General features: G+C 41.2%; 1 protein-coding gene across 1 annotated transcript in view; it reads right to left on the reverse strand.

The window, feature by feature from the left end:
* EPDR1 (ependymin related 1) overlaps window positions 1-17,535 on the reverse strand; it is a 32,222-nt gene extending 14,687 nt beyond the window's left edge. The window contains 2 exon segments of the mRNA XM_032758300.2: window positions 16,933-17,457; window positions 17,459-17,535. Coding sequence (XP_032614191.1) covers window positions 16,933-17,457; window positions 17,459-17,535 — 602 coding nt within the window.
* Between the last annotated feature and the right edge of the window lie 3,098 nt (window positions 17,536-20,633).

Below are 20,633 nucleotides of genomic sequence, written 5' to 3' on the forward strand. Positions count from 1 at the left end.
ATTATAGTTGGTGGAGTGTTCATATATTAAGCATCATCTGATTTTGTTTTTCCATGAACTGGCTGTTCATTTCTCTACACATCAGGATTTTTTCTCTTCTCTATTTTCTACAGATCATTAACTAATTAGCCTTTTGTACTTGATATAAATTGCCCCTATTTTCCCCTGCCATTTGTTGGTTTTATTTCAATTTTTTCTATAATGCAAAGGATTTTTCATTTTTAAAAAGCAAATTCCTTTTATTGTTTCTGGGTTTTGTCATATTTTAAAAAAGCTTCCTACTCTCAGATTATAAAGAAATGCATCATATTTTCTATCATAACGGTGTGGTTTTATTTTGTTTGTTGGATCTTTAATTTGGTTTGCAGTTTATTTTTACGTATGGTGTGAGATGTGGATTCAGTTTTATCTTTTCTCAGTTGTTCCAACAACACTGATTAATAAGTCCATCTTTTCCCCAGTGATTTGAGATGCCACCCTTATCACATACCTAATTTCCAGATGTATGTGGATCTATTTCAAGACTCTATTTTATTCCACTGAATTGCCTATTTACACATCAATATCACACTTTTTAATTACAGAGACTTACTAGTGTGTTTCAACATTTGGTCAAATTTGCTGGTCCTCCTTTTGTGTCCTTTTCCAAGGTTTTCCCATGTTTGGGCTTTTCAATTTTTCCTTATGAAATTTAGCATCAACTTAGCTAAAAAAAAAAATCCCGCTTTTTTGCATTTATTGGAACTGAGTTAAATCTAGGAGAACTGATATTTTTTTGATGTTCAATCATCCTATTACTCCAAAAAAGGAGTGTTTAAATTTTTTACTATACAAGGTTTGCACATTTCCTTTAAATTTGTTTCTAAGTAGTTGATCTTTTGTTGTCACTGTTGCTGTTTTAAGTGACACTTTCTCTTACACTATAATTCTAGTAAGGTTATTGTTTGTATATATGAAGACTATTGATTTTTCATGTTAATTTTACATATAGCCACCTTACTTTTATTGTCTGAATTAGTTTTATGTTCAGGTCTTTTGTGTCTTGCAGGTATACTATATTCATATCATTGATAGAGATGGTTTTCAATTTCTTCTTTTCTAATCCCTTACCACTAATTACTTTGTTGTCTCTGTCCATACTGGTCAGTAAATCCAGCACAATATTAAATAGAATGTAGGTAATGGGCATCCTTGCCTTCTTCCAGAGTTTAGCAGAAAAAGGCTATGGTTTCAAGTAAATTAAGAACTACACAGGTTGTACTATGTTAAAGAAGCATCCATCAGTTCCTACTGAATCCATTGTATTATGAATGTTTGTTGAATTTTATCAACTGCCTTTCTGCTAGACTAAGGCTATAATCACATGATTATTTTATAGATATTTATGGATTTTCTAAAATTGAACCATCTTTGCATTCCTGGAATAAATCTCACTTGATTACAATGTATTTTTTAATGTGCTGTTGGACTTAGTCTGCTATTAAGGAATTTTTAATCACTTATTATATCAATATTCACAAGTGAGATTGACTTACAATAATTTTAACAGATTCACATTTCCCTTGTATATATATATGCCATGATTTGCTAGTTCCCAAATCATGTCCATTTAGATTATTTCTACAGTTTTGTTAATATTAATGATGCTGAATATGAATTGGAGATAAAACCTTTTACCTTTCTGTGTTTATATCCCAGCAAAAAATTTATAGAATGGGATCATTGCATCAAACGAACTTCCCATATCATATTTTATGAGATACTACTAATTGTCCCACCTCCCCACCCCCACCCAACAAAAACACTGGAATCGTTAACTAGATGTAGAGCTTCATTAAATTCTCTGCTTTAGAAAAGATACTAAAAGTTTACCCTACTATAAGCAGGGAAAAAACCTTTCTAGTTTTCTTAATTTGGCATAAGGTTTTCAGAAAACATAAAAGGTTAAAAAGCTTAGGTCAAACAATCAATCTTACCCATTTGCTATTGATGAGCTGTATGATCATAAATGTCATCTGTCTACTTCTCATATGGAAAGAGAGACCAAAAATTTGAAACTTATGACATTCTTACAAACAGAATTTGAGATAATAGATATAACATTGTTATATAAGTGTAAGGCATCATAACCATGGCAGGAAAATCTCATATTTGTGTTTATCATCATCAGTTAACGTTTAACAGGGAAAAAAATCATTTAATACGTACACATATTAATTGCTCTACTACATAACAAAGAAGGGCTAATTCATCCAGGTGGGATAGAGAGATGAAGGACAGAATATTCTGAGTGCTATGGTGGATCCCTTCCTAAAAGACCCAGCAGGCATTTGTACCCCTTCTCCCTTGTCTATCTCTCAATATAGAGGTTGAGAAAATCATACTGAGTAGTCCCTCGACCTCCATGGAAGATTGGAGTCCTGTAGATACCAAAATCCACAGATGCTCAAGTCCCTTAGATAAAATGGTTCAGTATTTGCATATAACCTTTGCATATTCTCCTGTATACTATAAATTATTTCTAGATTATTTATAATCTTTATACAATGTAAATGCTATGTAAATAGTGATTATACTCTATATTTTTGATTTGCATTATTTTTATTGTCATAGTTAACTTTTTTTTTTAAAGACAGAGCCTCACTCTGTCATCCAGGCTGGGGTGCAATGACATTTTTTTTGCTAACTGCAACAATTGCCTCTCAGGCTCAAGCAATCTTCCTGCCCCAGCCTCCCAAGTAGCTGGGACCACAGGCACATGCCACCACACCTGGACATTTTATGTATTTTTTTGTAGAGATGGGGTTTTGCCCAGGCTGGTCCCAAACTCCTGGTTTCAAGTGATCCTCTCACATCAGCCCCCCAAAGTGCTGGTATTACAAGCATGAACCACCATACCTGGCCATTTTTAATTTTTTAAAACAGTATTTCCCATCTGTAGTTGGTGGAATCCATGGATATAGAATCCATGGATGTGGAGGGCTGACTGTACTCATTTTCTTAGTCTCCCTTAGAGCTAAAGGTATGTGGTTCTGGCTTTGAAGATCTAAAGGAAAGTTTGTAATGAGAGAGAATACCCTGGGATTCCTCCTCTCTCTCAAAGGAAAAGGAAAAAAAAAGAGAAGCGTCCTTGTTCTAGGGAAGCTACTCCCTTCACTTTCTGTCTTTGAATGTAGTTGGGAGAGGACATAATGCTTGGAGCAGAGGCAGCCATCTTGAAACCATGAGGCAACAAGTCAACATGCAATCTTGCAACTAGGAGCCATCATGCTAAGAATGGCAGAGTAGGCCGGGCGTGGTGGCTCACGCCTATAATCCCAGCACTTTGGGAGGCCTAGGCAGGTGGATCATGAGGTCAGGAGACCGAGACCATCCTGGCTAACACAATGAAACCTCATCTCTACTAAAAATACAAAAAATTAGCCAGGCGTGGTGGCAGGTGCCTGTAATCCCAGCTGCTGGGGAGGCTGAGGCAGGAGAATGGCGTGAACCCGGGAGGCGAAGCTTGTAGTGAGCTGAGATCGCGCCACTGCACTCCAGCCTGGGCGACAGAGTGAGACTCCATCTCAAAATAAAAAAAAAACAAAACAGAATGGCAGAGAAAGTGGATGCAGATAATCCTAGGGTCTTGATGAAACTGTTGAATCAGACCTAGGAACATGTATCCCAAGAATTCTGGAGTAAACAACAAACATTCTTATATTTTAGCATTTGCTAGCCAGATTTTCTGACCCTTATAGCTGTAAATATCCTTAATGAAATGAATAAAAACCACTCCTTTATGGATAACATCTACTCAATTCATTACAAAAACTCTGTGAGAGCCTTCCCTCTCAGAATGAGCAGGGCCCAAAGATTTGACTAATCCTAGAACCTGAAATACCAGAGCCTGGCCTGGGTGTAGGTGAACCTGAGCAGCTACTGCCTTAACAGTCAAGAGACAAGTGTTTTTCTGTCACAATTTTGAGTAGTCAGGAAAAAAAGAACACATCCAAAGCAGAGGTTACAGACTGGCAAATTCAGCTGATTGAACATGTTATTAGCATTTTTATTTTTTTAACAGATGAGAAAATATGAGGCTCAGAGCATAACTTCGTAGTTAAGTATGGGGTCAACCAGACTCATTCTAACTCTTAAACACCATGTGCCTTCTCGCTCTCAACAGGGGGAAGGAGTGATTCTTCCCATCCATGTAGAACTGCTCGGCCATCCAAGATATATTAAATTACAGAAAAGGGAGTAGACAAATATTATATTGTGATTACAAAAGAACTTTGGCTTTTATGGAAAAAATTGAACAAACTTTGGATTTGTTTAATACGCACTATAATAGATTAGTAATGCATGCTGGCCATCTGACTCTCAGGAGGAAGAATTGAGCTGCGGCCACTTGCCATGCTGGCGTATACTAAGTTTGAGTTACACCCTGCAATGATTATGAGACATAAAAAGGAAAAAAAACACTATTTCAAAATTGTGTTAGACACAAACTCATTGTGCGCATTGTTGCCAATCACATATAACAAAAGGAAAATTAAATTACTTAAGAATGCAGCCTGAGGAAAAGCAAAATCAAAGAATAATTATGTTTGCCATTTAAGAAGCTGTAAGGTGATGGGCCTCATGACTTGGATTCCAGTTCAAAAGATGAAAAAAGTGCTTGAGAAATTGAAGAGCTTTTTTTCCCAAAATATATCTGGATGAATATTGGCATTGTGTAGGCAAATACTCTTTCATCTGATGAAAGATAATAAAAAATTTCTCATGAGACAGTAGTGCAGGCTGACTTTTGTTTCACCACCACGAAAAGAAATAGCATCATTAGTACTGAGATATCCAGGTTGCCATGGTGCTTAGTGGCTTCTAGAACGACATAGCAGGGGGTTCTCTAAGAAGGATGGGAAGGACAGTGCAGGGTCAGCATGATGCCATTTAGCAGAAATAGATCAATTCCCACCATGTTGAAATATAAACTCACGCAAACCCTTCCAGCTAACATTTAATGAAACTCTGAAATATAAATCTTATTTTTTATTTTCACTGGGATTTGGGATAGACTGTTTATAATTGAAAAGGAATAATGTGTGACCACAAGGATGGCTTTCTGATGAAAAACATCATTATCAAAATAAAAAATAGTGGCAAGGGCATGTAGTCCCAGATACTTGGGAGGCCGAGGTAAGCAGACCACTTGAGCCCAGGAGTTTGAGGCCAGCTTGGGCAACACAGTGAGATGTCATCTCTAAATAAATAAGTAAACAAATTTTAAAAATTTAGAAATTAAAAATGCAGTCATGGCAGTGTAAAGCAGATTGACTGTGGCAAAAACAACAACAACAACAACAACAACGACAAGAACCACCTCACAGGCAGTGACTTAGAGGGTATTATTGTAGAATTCAGAGGGGAAAAAAACATATTAAGTGATGAATAGGCTAAAGCAAAGAAGACATTTGGAAGACAGATGTAATGTAAGAGAACCAGAACAGATAAGCAGAAAGAGATTCTGTAAGGAACCAAGAGAAAAGCAGAGTATCAAACCTCCAGAAATACTAGAGGAAAGTTCCCGGCCGGGTGCGGTGGTTCAAGCCTGTAATCCCAGCACTTTGGGAGGCCAAGGTGGGTGGATCACGAGGTCAGGAGATCGAGACCATCCTGGCTAACACGGTGAAACCCCTTCTCTACTACAAAAATAAATAAATTAAATAAATAAATAAATAAATAATAAATAAATAAATAAATAAATAAATAAGGCGGGTGCAGTGGTGGGCACCTGTAGTCCCAGCTACTCAGGAGGCTAAGGCATGAGAATCACTTGAACCCAGGAGGCGGAGGTTGCAGTGCGCCGAGATTGCGCCACTTCACTCCACCCTGGGTGACAGTGCGAGACTATCTCAAAAAACAAAAACAAAAACAAAAACAAAACAAAGCGAAACAAAAACAAAGTTCCCCTAAAACTACACCTTACCTGGAGATGTTAATAATATTCAAGGATAATAGAAACAACCTACAAAAACATGGGCAGAAAAAAAATTATTGAAACAAAACTAAATTTAGTTTGGTGTCAGACTTCTCTCTCTCTCTTTTTTTTTTTTGGATGGAGTCTTGCTGTGTCACCCAGGCTGAAGTGCAGTGACACAATCTCAGGTCACTGCAGCCTCTGCCTCCCGGGTTCCAGCAATTCTCCTGCCTCAGCCTCCTGGGTAGCTGGGATTACAGGCACATGCCACCACGCCCGGCTAATTTTTGTATTTTTAGTAGAGATGGGGTTTCACCATGTTGGCCAGGCTGGTCTCAAACTCCTGACCTCAGGTGATCCACCTGCCTCGGCCTCCCAAAGTGATGGGATTACAAGCGTGAGCCACTGCACCCGGCCTCAAACTTCTCTTTGAGAGCTGTAAATGCCATAAACATATTTAAGCAAAAAGACCATTTTTACCCAAATTGTATACACCAAAAAAATCATTATTTAAATGGCAATAAGTAGATGTGCTCAGACATTGAAAATCTCTGAAAGTATGCAACCTTAGCGTCTTCTCTGAAAAAAAAATTGAATAATTTCTCTAGCTGACTAAAACATGAAATAAAGGTAAATACGAAAATTAGTATAAAATAAATTGCAGTGAATTATAAAAGGAGTAAAATGGCTTGTTTTTCTAAAATAGAAGACCTTGTGACAAAGCTCCTTATAAACTTATGCAAACACACACACTATGAAAATTCCTCTGTGTTTTAACAACCGCAGAAATTGACCTTTTTGAGGCTTGATTCAGTATGATGAAAGAGGACTACAAACCACCAAAACACTTCAAATTCTTTTCAATATACTAAGTGGAACCTAAATAAATACTTGTCCTGTGCAAAAGGAACTGTGTTCTGAAGTCCGAGAAGCGGATTCCCAAGCTTCATTTCCTAACTTCTTAAGGAGAATTGAGACCTCAGAAGGATGAGATCTCTGGGGTCCAAGGGTAAGCCAGGCCATGCCTGAAGCTGGGCTAGGATGAGAATATCTATTCAAAAGGACAGGGTGTGTTACAAGGGACAGGTGGAGGGCTTGACTGTGAGAAGAAGAACTCCCACACCTACAGGAAACACAATCCACGCCAAGACACAGCACTTGATGTGGCATTTCCAATGGATATGAAGTCTGGAGCAGATTCTCTTCCCCCATCCTTCACTCCCGAGAGAGCCAGCTGGTAGAATCTTTCACTGGTCCACAGCCCTGTTTCTTCTGAAATGGGAGCTTCCATCCCTCATGCTTTCTCTACATTCGCTGCCTCTGCCTCCCACTTCAAGCAGGGTCCCTCCGCCAAGAGTTGCCCGAGGGATTCTGAAGCAGGTGCTGCTGCCCTTGACTTCAGCCAGCTCAGAGGCTCTGGGGTGTCATGGGCCTCTTCTGCCTTTCTCAGCCTGGATGTCCTGACTCATCAGCAGCTTGGTGAGACACTCCCGGAAGCAGCCTTACATTCTGGAAGATCTAAGAGATGTCTCAGTAAGGGCCCTGAGGAAAATATTTTAGAAGACTCGGGGTGAATGTGGATGGCCCGGCTCACCAGTCTCCCTTGCAAGTATTTTCAAGCAACCTGGAAGGGCCTTGCTTCCACCATGTCTGCTCCCAGATGCCATGGCAATGAGCCTAGGGGTTCATGGTGCCACAGATACTCCTCATAAGTTGTATGTTACCTATTGCTGACTATGCTGCGTCAGGCAGAGCTGTGCCCTTGGCCCTGCACCACTGGCTTCCCATCTGCCAGTGTCTTCCCTGGTGGCTTCTGAGATGCTCTGGAGCAGCATCTTCCCTGGGAGAGCTGGGGCTGTGACTCTGGTGCCTCTTCTGAGGTGAGATTTTGGTCATCACTCATCAGCAGGGCTCACATTCTAGAACTCTACCAGAAGATCTAACTTTAAGCCACAACAAAAGCAGCCTTCTGTGAGCGGGCAGGAGTCATCCAAGGTGTTGTATCCTTTTCTCCAGGAGAAGTTGCCTTCTTTAGGGAAGCCATCATCCCAAGAGTTTCTCCTTTCTTTGAGGGGCCTGAGAGTAACTTAGGCACCCTGCTAAGGATCTGATTCCTCTTCAGATGGCCTCCCGACTCAAAGAGGCACTGCTTCTGAGAAACTGTGGGTGCTTTAGAAATAAATCTCAAATGCCCACATTGGGTGAAATTCCCCAAAATTGAAATTGAAGCACAAGAGAGACACTGAAGACAGAGTTTGATGAGAGGGCAGTTGGGGAGTGGCTCGTGGGTGAGCACTCCCACTCTCTGGAGTGCATCCACTCTCTGGAGCATCCACTCTCTGGATCCACTCTCTGGAGGTGGTGGTGTGCCCTCCTAGGGAAGCTCCACTTCAACCCTACTGGAAAACTTTTCAAAACACTGCAGTGTAATTCGATGTCAACCCTACTGGAAAACTTTTCAAAACACTGCAGTGTAATTCGATGTCAAAAATCATTCTTAACATAGAAGAGGTATAACATAACATATAAATGAAAAAACATGAAACCATTACATAAATCTATCATTTTATTGTCTAAGAAATTTAATTATAAGGAAAAAAGGAAAGAAAATACATATTTATTATTTAGATATCTTTCTTCAATGAATGCATATTATCAGTTATTCATTTCCTTCATTCACTGATTAAAAAAAAAAAAATTAGTCAGGCCCTGCTTTTAGCATTTAGAAAATGGAGCTTGGGAATCACCTTCTCCGACATCAGAACACAGTTCCTTTCATACGGGACAAGTATTCGTTTAGGTCCCACATAGTATATTGAAAAGAATGTAAAGTGTTCTGAGGAGTTAGAGATACAGCAACAACCATACGAAACCCCTGGCCTTATGGAGCCTTACTGTGCGTGAGGGAAGGTGGGGGAGATGAAGGAACTTTAATATTAAACACTCTGCCAGATAGTCATAAGTGCCTTGGATATATTAATATAAAGCAGTCAGGGGGCACTGAGAATGTTGAGCAGAGAAACAGTTTAATTTGGGAGTAGGTCCTGCAGCTTCTTAGGAAAAAGGCTTTCTTGGCAGAGGAAATGACAGATTCAAGTGCCAATGGGGTCAGCATGCTGAGGTCAGGTCCACAATGAGTGAGCTGGTGACAGAGATAAGGTAGGGAAAAGGCTGGGGAGCAGATCCTGAGCCAAAGAGTGGCATGACATATTTTCAAGGGAACCCCTGGGGTTTCCACGTGGAGAACAGACTAAAGGGAGCAAGGTCCGAAGTGGGGGGACCTGTTAGGAGGCTATCATAAACATCCAGCCAAGACATAATAAAGGTTTGGACCAGAATAACAGTGGAGGTATGGTCAGATTCAGTATACCTCAAAATTAGGGTATAGGTAGGAACCTAAAGAGATGAGAGCCTGAGCCCTGGGAGAGTCCACTATTAGCAGTCCAGAGAAGAGCAGAAAGAGCAAAAGGCTTGAGGAGAGGAAATAAGGTGGGAGGAGGAAAACCAGAAGACCAGCATGTTGAAAGCCAAGTGAAGGAAGTACATCAAGATTGGGGAATTAATCTATAATAAGATGAGAACTGATCAAAGATTGGTTGATTAGTAATGTAGAGCTTCTTGCTTTTCACCAGAGTATTTTCAATAGAATGGTGACAAAAGTGATTGGAGGGTGTTCAAGAGAGCATGGGAGTACAAAAATTGTAGTTGGCATGAGATTTGCTTTAAATAGAAGAGGAGAATGAGATTTCAGCTGGTAAGATCAAGAGAAGATTTTTTTTTTATTTAAAGATGGGTAAAGTAAAAGAAAATGTTAAGGGGGAAAATAGAAACTTTTTACTGGAATTGGTGAAATCGAAGACTATCATATTTATTCCAGGAAAAACAAACCACTAATTGGTGGAATATTTTCAGATCTTTGGGCACTTTGCCCCTGACCACCATCCTCAAGGTCAGAATCAGGAAGAAACAGCTCAAGGTTATTGGAGAAAGTAAAGATGTTTTCAAAGCAGTACAGTGACCACCTCTGGCTTCCATTTGTAAATTGGTCTTACATTCCATCAGCCTCCTTATGCTCCTGGGCTTATCTTCTTTGGATCTTTTTTCCCCAGTGCCTGCTTCTCCCTCCCCATCTCAGCATTAATTCCCTGAAATCCAGGGTCTATAGACCCACTGAATTAAGTCCTTTAAATCAAACTTTGTGTGCTTCCAAGAAAATCTGTTTCTTGAAGAAAAACTCAAATATTGTGAAACTGAAGTATTGCAAATCAGCATGGTTTATTCTTTGAGGATCAGGAGGCCACAGGCAGTCAAGGCTTCCTGAGCTTATAAAAGAATATGCTATCGCCAGCCATCTGAGACCAAAATGATGGAGTAAAGGTCAAAGGAGAAGTCATGCTCCTAATATTCACAAAGTCATAGTTTCTTAAAATGAAAATCCAACCCATGCAAGACAAGATTCATGATCAAATAGATTTATTGAGCAGTTTATATTAGTCCGCCTCCCCCAGTCACACAGAAACACACTCTGAGGATTTGTAATGATGACATACTGAGAAGCCCAAAGCAATACAAACATATGTTAAGAACATAATTTGACCTACTCCTTTCTCTTGAACAATTTAGACTAAAGCCACTAGGTAGGACCAAGGAAGATAGGCTTCTACATGGGCTGGCCTGGAGTGCACAGCCCGTGTGTGAAGGAGAGAGTGTAATGATACATGACTGGCTACCTACTGCAATTGAATAGTAAGCCAGTTTTCTCACTGTCTGAGAAGGGAGCAGCAAAAATGAAAGGGAAAAAAAAACTAGAATGAACCATGTAGTGCTGGATTAGAATGAAGGCATCAGTTTAATCACCTCTATGGATTAGAACTGGAGGTTCAGAAATAAATATAGATGTAAATGTGTATATATGTATGAGTGTGTGTGGGGAGGGGTGTGTGTATTCAAACTTAACACCCCTTGCATTGTCCATTGAGAGGACCTGGTAGCAGAGCCACCTGCTAGCACTGAGCATGACCAGAGCACAGGTCCTGACTCCCATATATTATTCTCCAGGAAAAGTAACCAGGGCTTCTTTGAAAATGGTTTATCCTAAGACTGGGGCAGGAAAAGTATAGATGATCTTGAAATATCTTGCTGTGCCAGAAAGCAAGGAAGTGCTCAAACACATCAAAAGAACACAGAAACCAATTTGAAGAGGCTTCCACTGGCCAAATCTAGGACATTATGAACAGCAAAGTAAACAATGAGAGCAAACAGGACAAAATTAGAAGGCTTGAGTCCACACTGATACAAATAAAGTATAATTCAGAAGATTAATGAAGAATGGGATATGTACATGGTTTTAAAATATTTCCCTACCAAATCTTATTAATTAAAAAGAAAAAATGTATCATTTCACAGTGAAGAAGGCTGGCAGACAACAGTCAATGAGGTGATCAAAGTGAACATCAGGATGCAATTGGAACAGAGTATTATCCCCAATATTCCTGCCAAAGGTAAGTAACTTGAATCTAATTATGAGGAAATATCAGACAAACCCAAAACAGGGAATATTCTACAAAATAACTGGCCTGCAATCTTTAAAAGTACTAAAGTGCAAGGAAGACCTAGGAACTGTTCCAGATAGAAAGAGACCACAGAGACACCACACAAGTGTAATGCTTGCATTTAAATCTTTTTTAATTAATTAATTTATTTATTTATTTTGCTATGAAGAACATACAAAGAACAACTGGCAAAACATGAATGACACCTGAATTTCAGATGGTCAAAATGAACCGGTGTCAATCTCCTGACTTTTATGGTTGTATTGTGGGTTAAGCAGGAGAATGTCCTTGCTGTGAGGAAATACACTGAAGCATTTGGGGATCGTGGGTGTATCAGTTTGGCAACTTACTATCAAACAGTTCAGGCGGGGTGGGGGGGAAGCTCTTTGTATTATAATTGCAACTTTTCTGTAGGTGTGAGATTGTTTCAAAATAAAACAAAATTATGTATTTGAAAAATAATCCTCATTCTCTTTTCCAAACACATAAGATTACTGAAGCTACCTTAGGTGATAGCAGCCCTGGGAATTAATCATCCACAGCTGATACTTGGACCAACACCCCTATAAGCAACATTATTCCACTCTTAGCAGGAAGTTGAGTGCAGAGCCTTCTGAGTTTGGGCCCGAGGCATTTCAAGGTAGCCTCTTCTCTTTTTCTACTCATAAGCACAGGCTTAGATGAAAAAGAGAAGGAAGAAAAAGAACTTTGAATTAATTTGTCTACACAATGGGACAGGTTGAGAAAAAATTTAAAATCTGTGTCAAGTTCCTTGCATTAGAAACAATGAATCTGCCTGATATAATAAAAGTACAATTGGTGCCTTCAGGATATCATTTAATACTATCTATATCTAGCATTTAACAAACGAAAGCCTAAAAGTGATTTAGTATCAACATTGTAGGCATCATTCAAATTAAATTAAAAGATGAAAAACACAGAGGTTCTGCAATGTTGAGGACCTTACTGGGGTGAAGACAGGATTAGAAGCCATGGTTGTCACTCCATCATGGTCTAACATGAATGCCCCTGCCCTCTCCACTACAGGAGGCTGCTTCTCTGTTTAAAAAAGAGAAGGTTAATGCTATTCTCTTCTCCAAGAAATAATATGCTCTGGGAGAATCAAGAGAAGCAGACATGAATTAATCAGAATTTGAATAAGAATCCACCTGCTGCCCCATTTGTGACATATTTTTCATGTTTTACAAATACAAATCCTTAATAGAACATGTAGGACTGGTGACGAAATAATATTCCAAGATGCCAGACAGTGCATATTGTTTTACTGCCTCTCTGCTCACTCTGCATTAAGAGCTTCATTGATTCCAACACCCAAGCCACCATTTTGTAAGGGGGAGCCTTAAGTTACTGGTGGCCTGTGAGGGTTCATTGTGTATCAACGTTGCTTCCCCTATAAAGTTCAACATGTTGCCTGAAATATGAAAATCATCTTCTTGATTTTCCTTCAGTCTTTCAAATAAATACTTGTGAATTTAATCAAGGAGTCGGAAAAGACAGTTGGAATTAGAAAATAAAATGGTATCAATTACTAATATTTCCCATTTGCTGCTCAGGCTTGTCTTATCTGAAGCTTGTAAAGTTGTTTAATCTTTTCCATCATCTCAGGGAAAAGAGAGCCTGGAAAATACTAGTTATTCCACAGTAACTATCAACGGGATTTTCCATAACTATCTGGATGCAAAATGAAAATCTTAAGAAGTTGATCCAATTCTAAAACTTACTTCTCAACTTACTCATAAATATGAAGAGACAACTCATCCATATTTTCTTCAAATAACATCTGGTTGCTTGGCCAGACTGTTAATACCTGAAAAAGTTTCTGAGTTTGTTCCAACAAATCTACACTTAAAGAGCTTAAAAATGTGTTTATGCATTAAACATTCTTTTCCACATCTGACTTAGGGCCAGCGATGTGACTGTGAGAAAGAACCTTGCCAAGAACTCGGAAAGAAAGGGAAAAAACTGTCTTTTAGAAGTTTAACTGTGAAACCAGCACCTATTGGATTAGGGCGGAGGAATGAGAAATCACCACAAAGGGACACAAATGCTTCTAGGCCAGCAAGAGTTGGCTGTGACTCCACTAAAGGTATAAAACACACATCTAAAGGCTATATTAGTCAGTCATGGAGTCATGGAAGAAGGGTTGCTCAGACAGACTTGAGCAGTACTCACTACGGGTCCATTCCGAGTGGAAGGGGTCAGGAGCAGCACAGCTGAGGTAGCACAGAACCACCACCAAGTCATCTCTATTGTGAAAATGAATGCATCACTTTGCCTTTGCCTGATTACCATTAAACCTCACCCCGGGCTGGCCTGTCTTATTCATGATGGAAAACTCCACATTGAGCATACAGCCTAACCTAGGGCAGGCAATCATTAGATGTTTGCTTGATGAGTTTGCTCCAACTCTTTGCTCACAACTGCCTGATGATAATTTGGCTCCCCACATAGTTCTGACTACAGGGAGAGAATGACCTAGTCTGGTGTATTTGAGAATCCTGGTCCTCATGCCAGCAATAAAACTCATTGAAGTAGACGGTTTAGCATTTGAGTTTCCTTACTTGAAGGTTGTTCCCAAAGAAAGTGTCTGTGTGTGCTGCTGGATCAAGTTTCTGAGCCCAAAGGCTGGCAGCAAGTCTCTGGGCTATGGTAACTTTACCAGGATAATGATGATAGTGGTAGTGATGGGACCAAACTTGGCCATGAACAGAGCATCTTGTGTGTACTATCAGACACTGTACTATATGTTTTATATACTTGAGCTCATTTAATTCCCATAATAATCCAATAAATAAGGCATTATAAGTATTCATATTTTGTAAATGAGGATACTGAGACTCAGAAAGCTTTAGTAACTTACCCAAAGACCCATATTCAGAGTCTGGATTCAGAACCAGATTTGTCTGACTCTAAAGTCTAATTTTTTTAATTGTAAAAAAATACTACCTTTGGAGAGATGAACCCTTATCCTTCTCTTTGACACACTCCTCTGCTTCAGCAGTGTGCTCTCAGCCATCCCAGTCCATCTTCAATATGACTATTCATCAATGCGCCACTACTGTACAAGTCTTCACATAAAATTACATAAGATACCAATCCACCCTTAATTGGAAGTGCACAAAGTCAAGCCCTGTTGCAAGGAACAGCATCACCATCTACCCTATGCCATCAGTACCATTAGCTTCACAAGCCAAAAATGGGGTCCTCTTTAATGTTTTCCTCTCCCTCACCATGTCTGCCACAACCCGTCCAATCATTTACATGTTCCTCAATTGAACCTCTTCAATACTTCCCTGATGCATTCACTTGCCCCTTGCTCACCATTTCCATTGCTACTACCCATCTCTCACCTGGACCACTACAAAAATCTCCAAGGTTGTGTTCTCACTTCTACTTTTGCTCCACATTGCTCCATTTTGTGTCCACATCTTGGGAATGCATCCTTAAGGACACATCTAGGGATCTTTATATAATCTAATCACAAATTCCACGGTTTAAAACTCCTTCAGTATGACCCTTCGCCATGTCCTGTGCTTCAGCTGTAATAGTGAGTGGTCTGCGGTTTTTGGAATTTATTCAACTCTATACACTCCAGGATGGCACACACGTACCAGGCATGGATACACCTGCATCCCCCTGGACCAGTAGTCTCTCCACATCTCCCTGGAAAACCTGTACAGGTGTTTTGGAACTCACTCTCATTTCAGCTCCTCCAGGAAGCCTGGGTTAGGTGCCCAACTGAGTTCTTCTCATCACACCCCAGCTCTCACCCCTCATCCCACTGTATGGGAATTTTTTTTATTTATGTGACTTCACCTCCAGACTCTGAACTCCCCGCAAGCCAGGAACCACTCTGTTTATACACAGTGCCTAACATGAACAAATGCTTGTTAAATAAATGAATGAATGTGAATCTGGTATACCATAGGCGTCAGAACCCACCCAGCTTCCTCAAGTATTAGCTGTGTGATCTTAAGAAAGTTGCTTAATCTCACTAGACCTCAGAGTTATTGTCTGTAAAATGGAGATCATAAAACCTATACTGTCAAGTTATTGAGAGATTTAAACTAAATTATATAATATATGTAAAGTCCTCAGTGTCATGCCTCATATATAATAAGTATTCAACTGTTAGTTGTTATTATTATTACTGTGCCCTTCAAGACCCTACTGAAAACATTCATGTTCTTGAAAGACTTCAAATCAGTTCCCAGTCCACCATGATGACTGTGCTGCTCTGTGCTGCATTTCATAATGCATTAGTTTGCACCCTTGATATTGTTTGAAAGGGTCTACCTTTTCCATACTTTCTTCAAGTCACCTAATACTTGAACAAATGCTTTTAGAATAAATGATATTATCAAGTTTGGTTTTGTTCTATAAACTAATGGTGCCCTTTTGCTATAGATCTTACAGCCCATCGGAGTTTCAAACCATGGAAATTCACTTTGCAACTCCTAATGATGCAAACGCCATAAAGAGAGGCCAGTGAGAGGAACACACTTTGGGGGAACGGCAGGGCTCCGGAAGGGAGACAGGTGGTGATTCCAAATTAGAAATCAGGTCTTAAAGGGGCCACAAGCGAGATGACATCTCTAAAAGAGGGTTTCCTTTGTCACAACAGATGTGAAAAGGTGAATGGTCAGACTAATGCTTAAAAGAAACTTACAGCTTTGCCCCTGTAAGGAATACTGTGCAGCCATTAAAAATAGGAGGCCAGCTAATAAAATGGCAAATAAGAACATATATGGGACAATGTTAAGTTAAAAAAGATTCAGATAACATGTGGCTTTTGATCATAGTATGTAAAATTTGCTTTAAAATAAACAAAAAACTTAAACGGAGTAGACCAAAATTTTAATGCTGTAACAATTTGATAAGTTTGTGGGTAAAATTTTCTTTTTATCAGTTTCCCATACCGTTTGTAGTCTTGCCACATTCTTTTAAAATACAGAAAGTATTTCTTAGAAAATACATATTCTGCGTGCCTCTCTCGCAGATGGCTCTAGAAAGAAATGAGATAGCGCAGAAGACACGCCCTAGACTGCAGGGGGCTCCATGAGCCCAGAGCCTGACTCAGCAGCGTGAGAACAGGGGCGAACCTGGGCATGGGGCGCTCTGCAGCTCGATCCTGCCCTGGATGGGTCTCTTCTTTACCTGCCACCACCTCGCTGGGTGTTACTGAGTCCCCCGCCAGCAGGCCGCCCTCGGTGGGCGCAGCGCCCCTCCCAACCCCTGACCATGCTATCCCCAAGCGACCCTCCTCGCGAAGGATCTCTCTGGGAGAAGGGAGGAGCTGCAAGGGGCCGGAAAGAGTTACAGGGCGCAGGCCCCTGCGACCTCGCCCCCCCCGGGCCCGCGCGGCTCCCTACTCCCGCCCCGCGGGCCGGTGACCTGTACCTCTTGCAGGGGATCAGCGCCTTCCTCTCGTCCAGCACCCGCACGCGCTGGTTGAGCCCGTCGTAGGAGAGCAGGGCGCGGCTGTTGCGCCCGCTACTTTGCTGGTACATAACCTGGCGCCCCTCCCACTGCTGCGGCGCCTGGCACGGGCGCGGGGCTCCCACCGCCCCCAGTCTGCACAGGCCGCACAGGGTCCAGGCCCAGAAGCCGCCCAGAAGCCAGGCGCCCAGGGCGCCCGGGACGGTGCGGAGAGGAGCGCGTCCTGGCATCGCGGTCAGCCTTCCCCGGCCCGAGGGCAAGCGCTAGCCCAAGGGGGCGCTGAGGCGGCCGGGATCACAGTGGCTCCCGCCGGCTCTTTCCGCACTGTGCCGGGAGTGTGGTCTGGACCAAGGTGCTTCCTGTCCCTTCGGTGGCCTCTGCCGCTTTTGAGATCCGGACGCGCGAGTCCCGGTAGCCGGGACCAGGGCCCTGGGAAGGCTCCAGTGAATCTCGCGGGAGCTATTTCTGCCTGGGCCACTGCCTGCTGCCGCTTCGGTTTTCACTGCTCACTGCTGCCAACAGGAAATGCAGTGGCAGTGGTGCCACTAGCATCCTGGGAGGCATCATGTTTTAAGAGGGGGGATGGGGGGAGACTGTGCTAAGAAGTTTGTTTCTCCACTAACTTCAGTGTTCAACAGGTAATCACACACGGAGGGGCAAGTTCAAGGTCAAGATAGGAAAAGCAGAGCTGCTGCGTTTGCTGTGCAAATATTTGCCCCGCGTACATTGCCCCTCGACAAAATTGCAAACTTCTTCCTCCAAATTAAAAGTGGAAAGACGAGTCCTTCCCTGAAGAAATGATACTAGCTATTCATCATGGCCGCTTCTCAGCCCCTATTCCCAGTGAAGAGTCTAGGAGACTAGTAAACAGCCTCCTGCATTGGGCCTAGGACTCATGGACATTGCCTCAAGGTCACATTGCAGTGAGACTGCTCCTCTCATCTCCTGGCAATACCGCCAGCCGAGTGGTTTGGGTGTCTGGGGGGGTTCGCTTCTTCAAGAACAAGGTTAATTGGGTTTATATTTATGTAATGTTAGGATCTATAATATGGAATGAGCGGGGCTCACACACCTGTAGTCCCAGCTACTCTGGAGGCTGAAGTGGGAGGATCGCTGGAGCCTAGGAGTTAGAGGTTGCAGTGTGCTATGATCATGCCACTGCACTCCATCCAGCCTGGGCGACATGGCGAGACCCTGTCTCTAAAAATATAGTGATAAAATACGAAATCAAGAAAAAAGAAAGGAACTAAAAAAATGTATAGCATCTTTCCACTTGAACTGCATTTCAAGGATGATTAATATACTGAATGGGCAAAAACTGGAAGCATTCCCTTTGAAAACTGGCACAAGACAGGGATGCCCTCTCTCACCACTCCTATTCAACATAGTGTTGGAAGTTCTGGCCAGGGCAATCAGGCAGGAGAAGGAAATAAATGGTATTCAATTAGGAAAAAAGTAAGTCAAATTGTCCCTCTTTGCAGACGACATGATTGTATATCTAGAAAACCCCATTGTCTCAGCCCAAAATCTCCTTAAGCTGATAAGCAACTTCAGCAAAGTCTCAGGATACAAAATCAATGTACAAAAATCACAAGCATTTTTGTACACCAATAACAGACAAACAGCCAAATCATGAGTGAACTCCCATTCACAATTGCTTCAAAGAGAATAAAATACCTAGGAATCCAATTTACAAGGGACGTGAAGGACCTCTTCAAGGAGAACTACAAACCACTGCTCAATGAAATAAAAGAGGATACAAACAAATGGAAGAACATTCCATGCTCATGCGTTGGAAGAATCAATATTGTGAAAATGGCCATACTGCCCAAGGTAATTTATAGATTCAATGCCATCCCCATCAAGCTACCAATGACTTTCTTCACAGAATTGGAAAAAACTACTTTAAAGTTCATATGGAACCAAAAACGAGCCCGCATCGCCAAGTCAATCCTAAGCCAAAAGAACAAAGCTGGAGGCATCACGCTACCTGACTTCAAACTATACTACAAGCCTACAGTAACCAAAACAGCATGGTACTGGTACCAAAACAGAGATACAGATCAATGGAACAGAACAGAGCCCTCAGAAATAATGCTGCATATCTACAACCATCTGATCTTTGACAAACCTGATAAAAACAAGAAACAGGGAAAGGATTCCCTATTTAATAAATGGTGCTGGGAAAACTGGCTAGCCATATGTAGAAAGCTGAAACTGGATCCCTTCCTTACACCTTATACAAAAATTAATTCAAGATGGATTAAAGACTTACATGTTAGACCTAAAACCATAAAAACCCTAGAAGAAAACATAGGCATTACCATTCAGCACATTCGCATGGGAAAGGACTTCATGTCTAAAACACCAAAAGCAATGGCAACAAAAGCCAAAATTGACAAATGGGATCTAATTAAACTAAAGAGCTTCTGCACAGCAAAAGAAACTACCATCAGAGTGAACAGGCAACCTACAGAATGGGAGAAAATTTTTGCAACCTACTCATCTGACAAAGGGCTAATATCCAGAATCTACAATGAACTCAAACAAATTTACAAGAAAAAAGCAAACAACCCCATCAAAAAGTGGGCAAAGGACATGAGCAGACACTTCTCAAAAGAAGACATTTATGCAGCCAAAAAACACTTGCAAAAATGCTCATCATCACTGGCCATCAGAGAAATGCAAATCAAAACCACAATGAGATACCATCTCACACCAGTTAGAATGGCCATCATTAAAAAATCAGGAAACAACAGGTGCTGGAGAGAATGTGGAGAAATAGGAGCACTTTTACACTGTTGGTGGGACTGTAAACTAGTCCAACCATTGTGGAAGTCATTGTGGCGATTCCTCAGGGATCTAGAACTAGAAATACCATTTGACCCAGCCATCCCATTACTGGGTATATACCCAAAGGACTATAAATCAGGCTGCTATAAAGACACATGCACACGTATGTTTATTGCAGCACTATTCACAATAGCAAAGACTTGGAACCAACCCAAATGTCCAACAACGATAGACTGGATTAAGAAAATGTGGCACATATACACCATGGAATACTATGCAGCCATAAAAAATGATGAGTTCATGTTCTTTGTAGGGACATGGATGAAACTGGAAACCATCATTCTCAGTAAACTATCGCAAGGACAAAAAACCAAACACCATATGTTCTCACTCCTAGGTGGGAATTGAACAATGGGAATACATGGACACAGGAAGGGGAACATCACACTCCAGGGACCGTTGTGGGGTGTGGGGAGGCGGGAGGGAGAGCATTAGGAGATATACCTAATGCTAAATGATGAGTTAACGGGTGCAGCACACCACCATGGCACATGGATACATATGTAACAAACCTGCACATTGTGCACATGTACCCTAAAACTTAAAGTATAATTAAAAAAAAAAAAGATTGAGCCAGGTGAAAGTGGGAGATAACATTCCTGAATGAAGGGCATAAGGACAAGAAAAGAATAATGCTGGGGTTCAAGGACAAGGTAGAGGAGTACTCTGAAGCCATAGCACTCATTTTAAGGAATTTGTCATTGATATTGAGGACTGTGGGAACTATCAATCAATGTAAAGCTAGGGAGGAGCATCATCAGGCATATGCTTTGAAAAGCCCACTTAGGCAACAGAAGGCATAGGGCCAG

Source organism: Hylobates moloch, unplaced genomic scaffold, assembly GCF_009828535.3.
Source record: "Hylobates moloch isolate HMO894 unplaced genomic scaffold, HMol_V3 SCAFFOLD_1, whole genome shotgun sequence".
Classification (NCBI taxonomy): Eukaryota; Metazoa; Chordata; class Mammalia; order Primates; family Hylobatidae; genus Hylobates; species Hylobates moloch.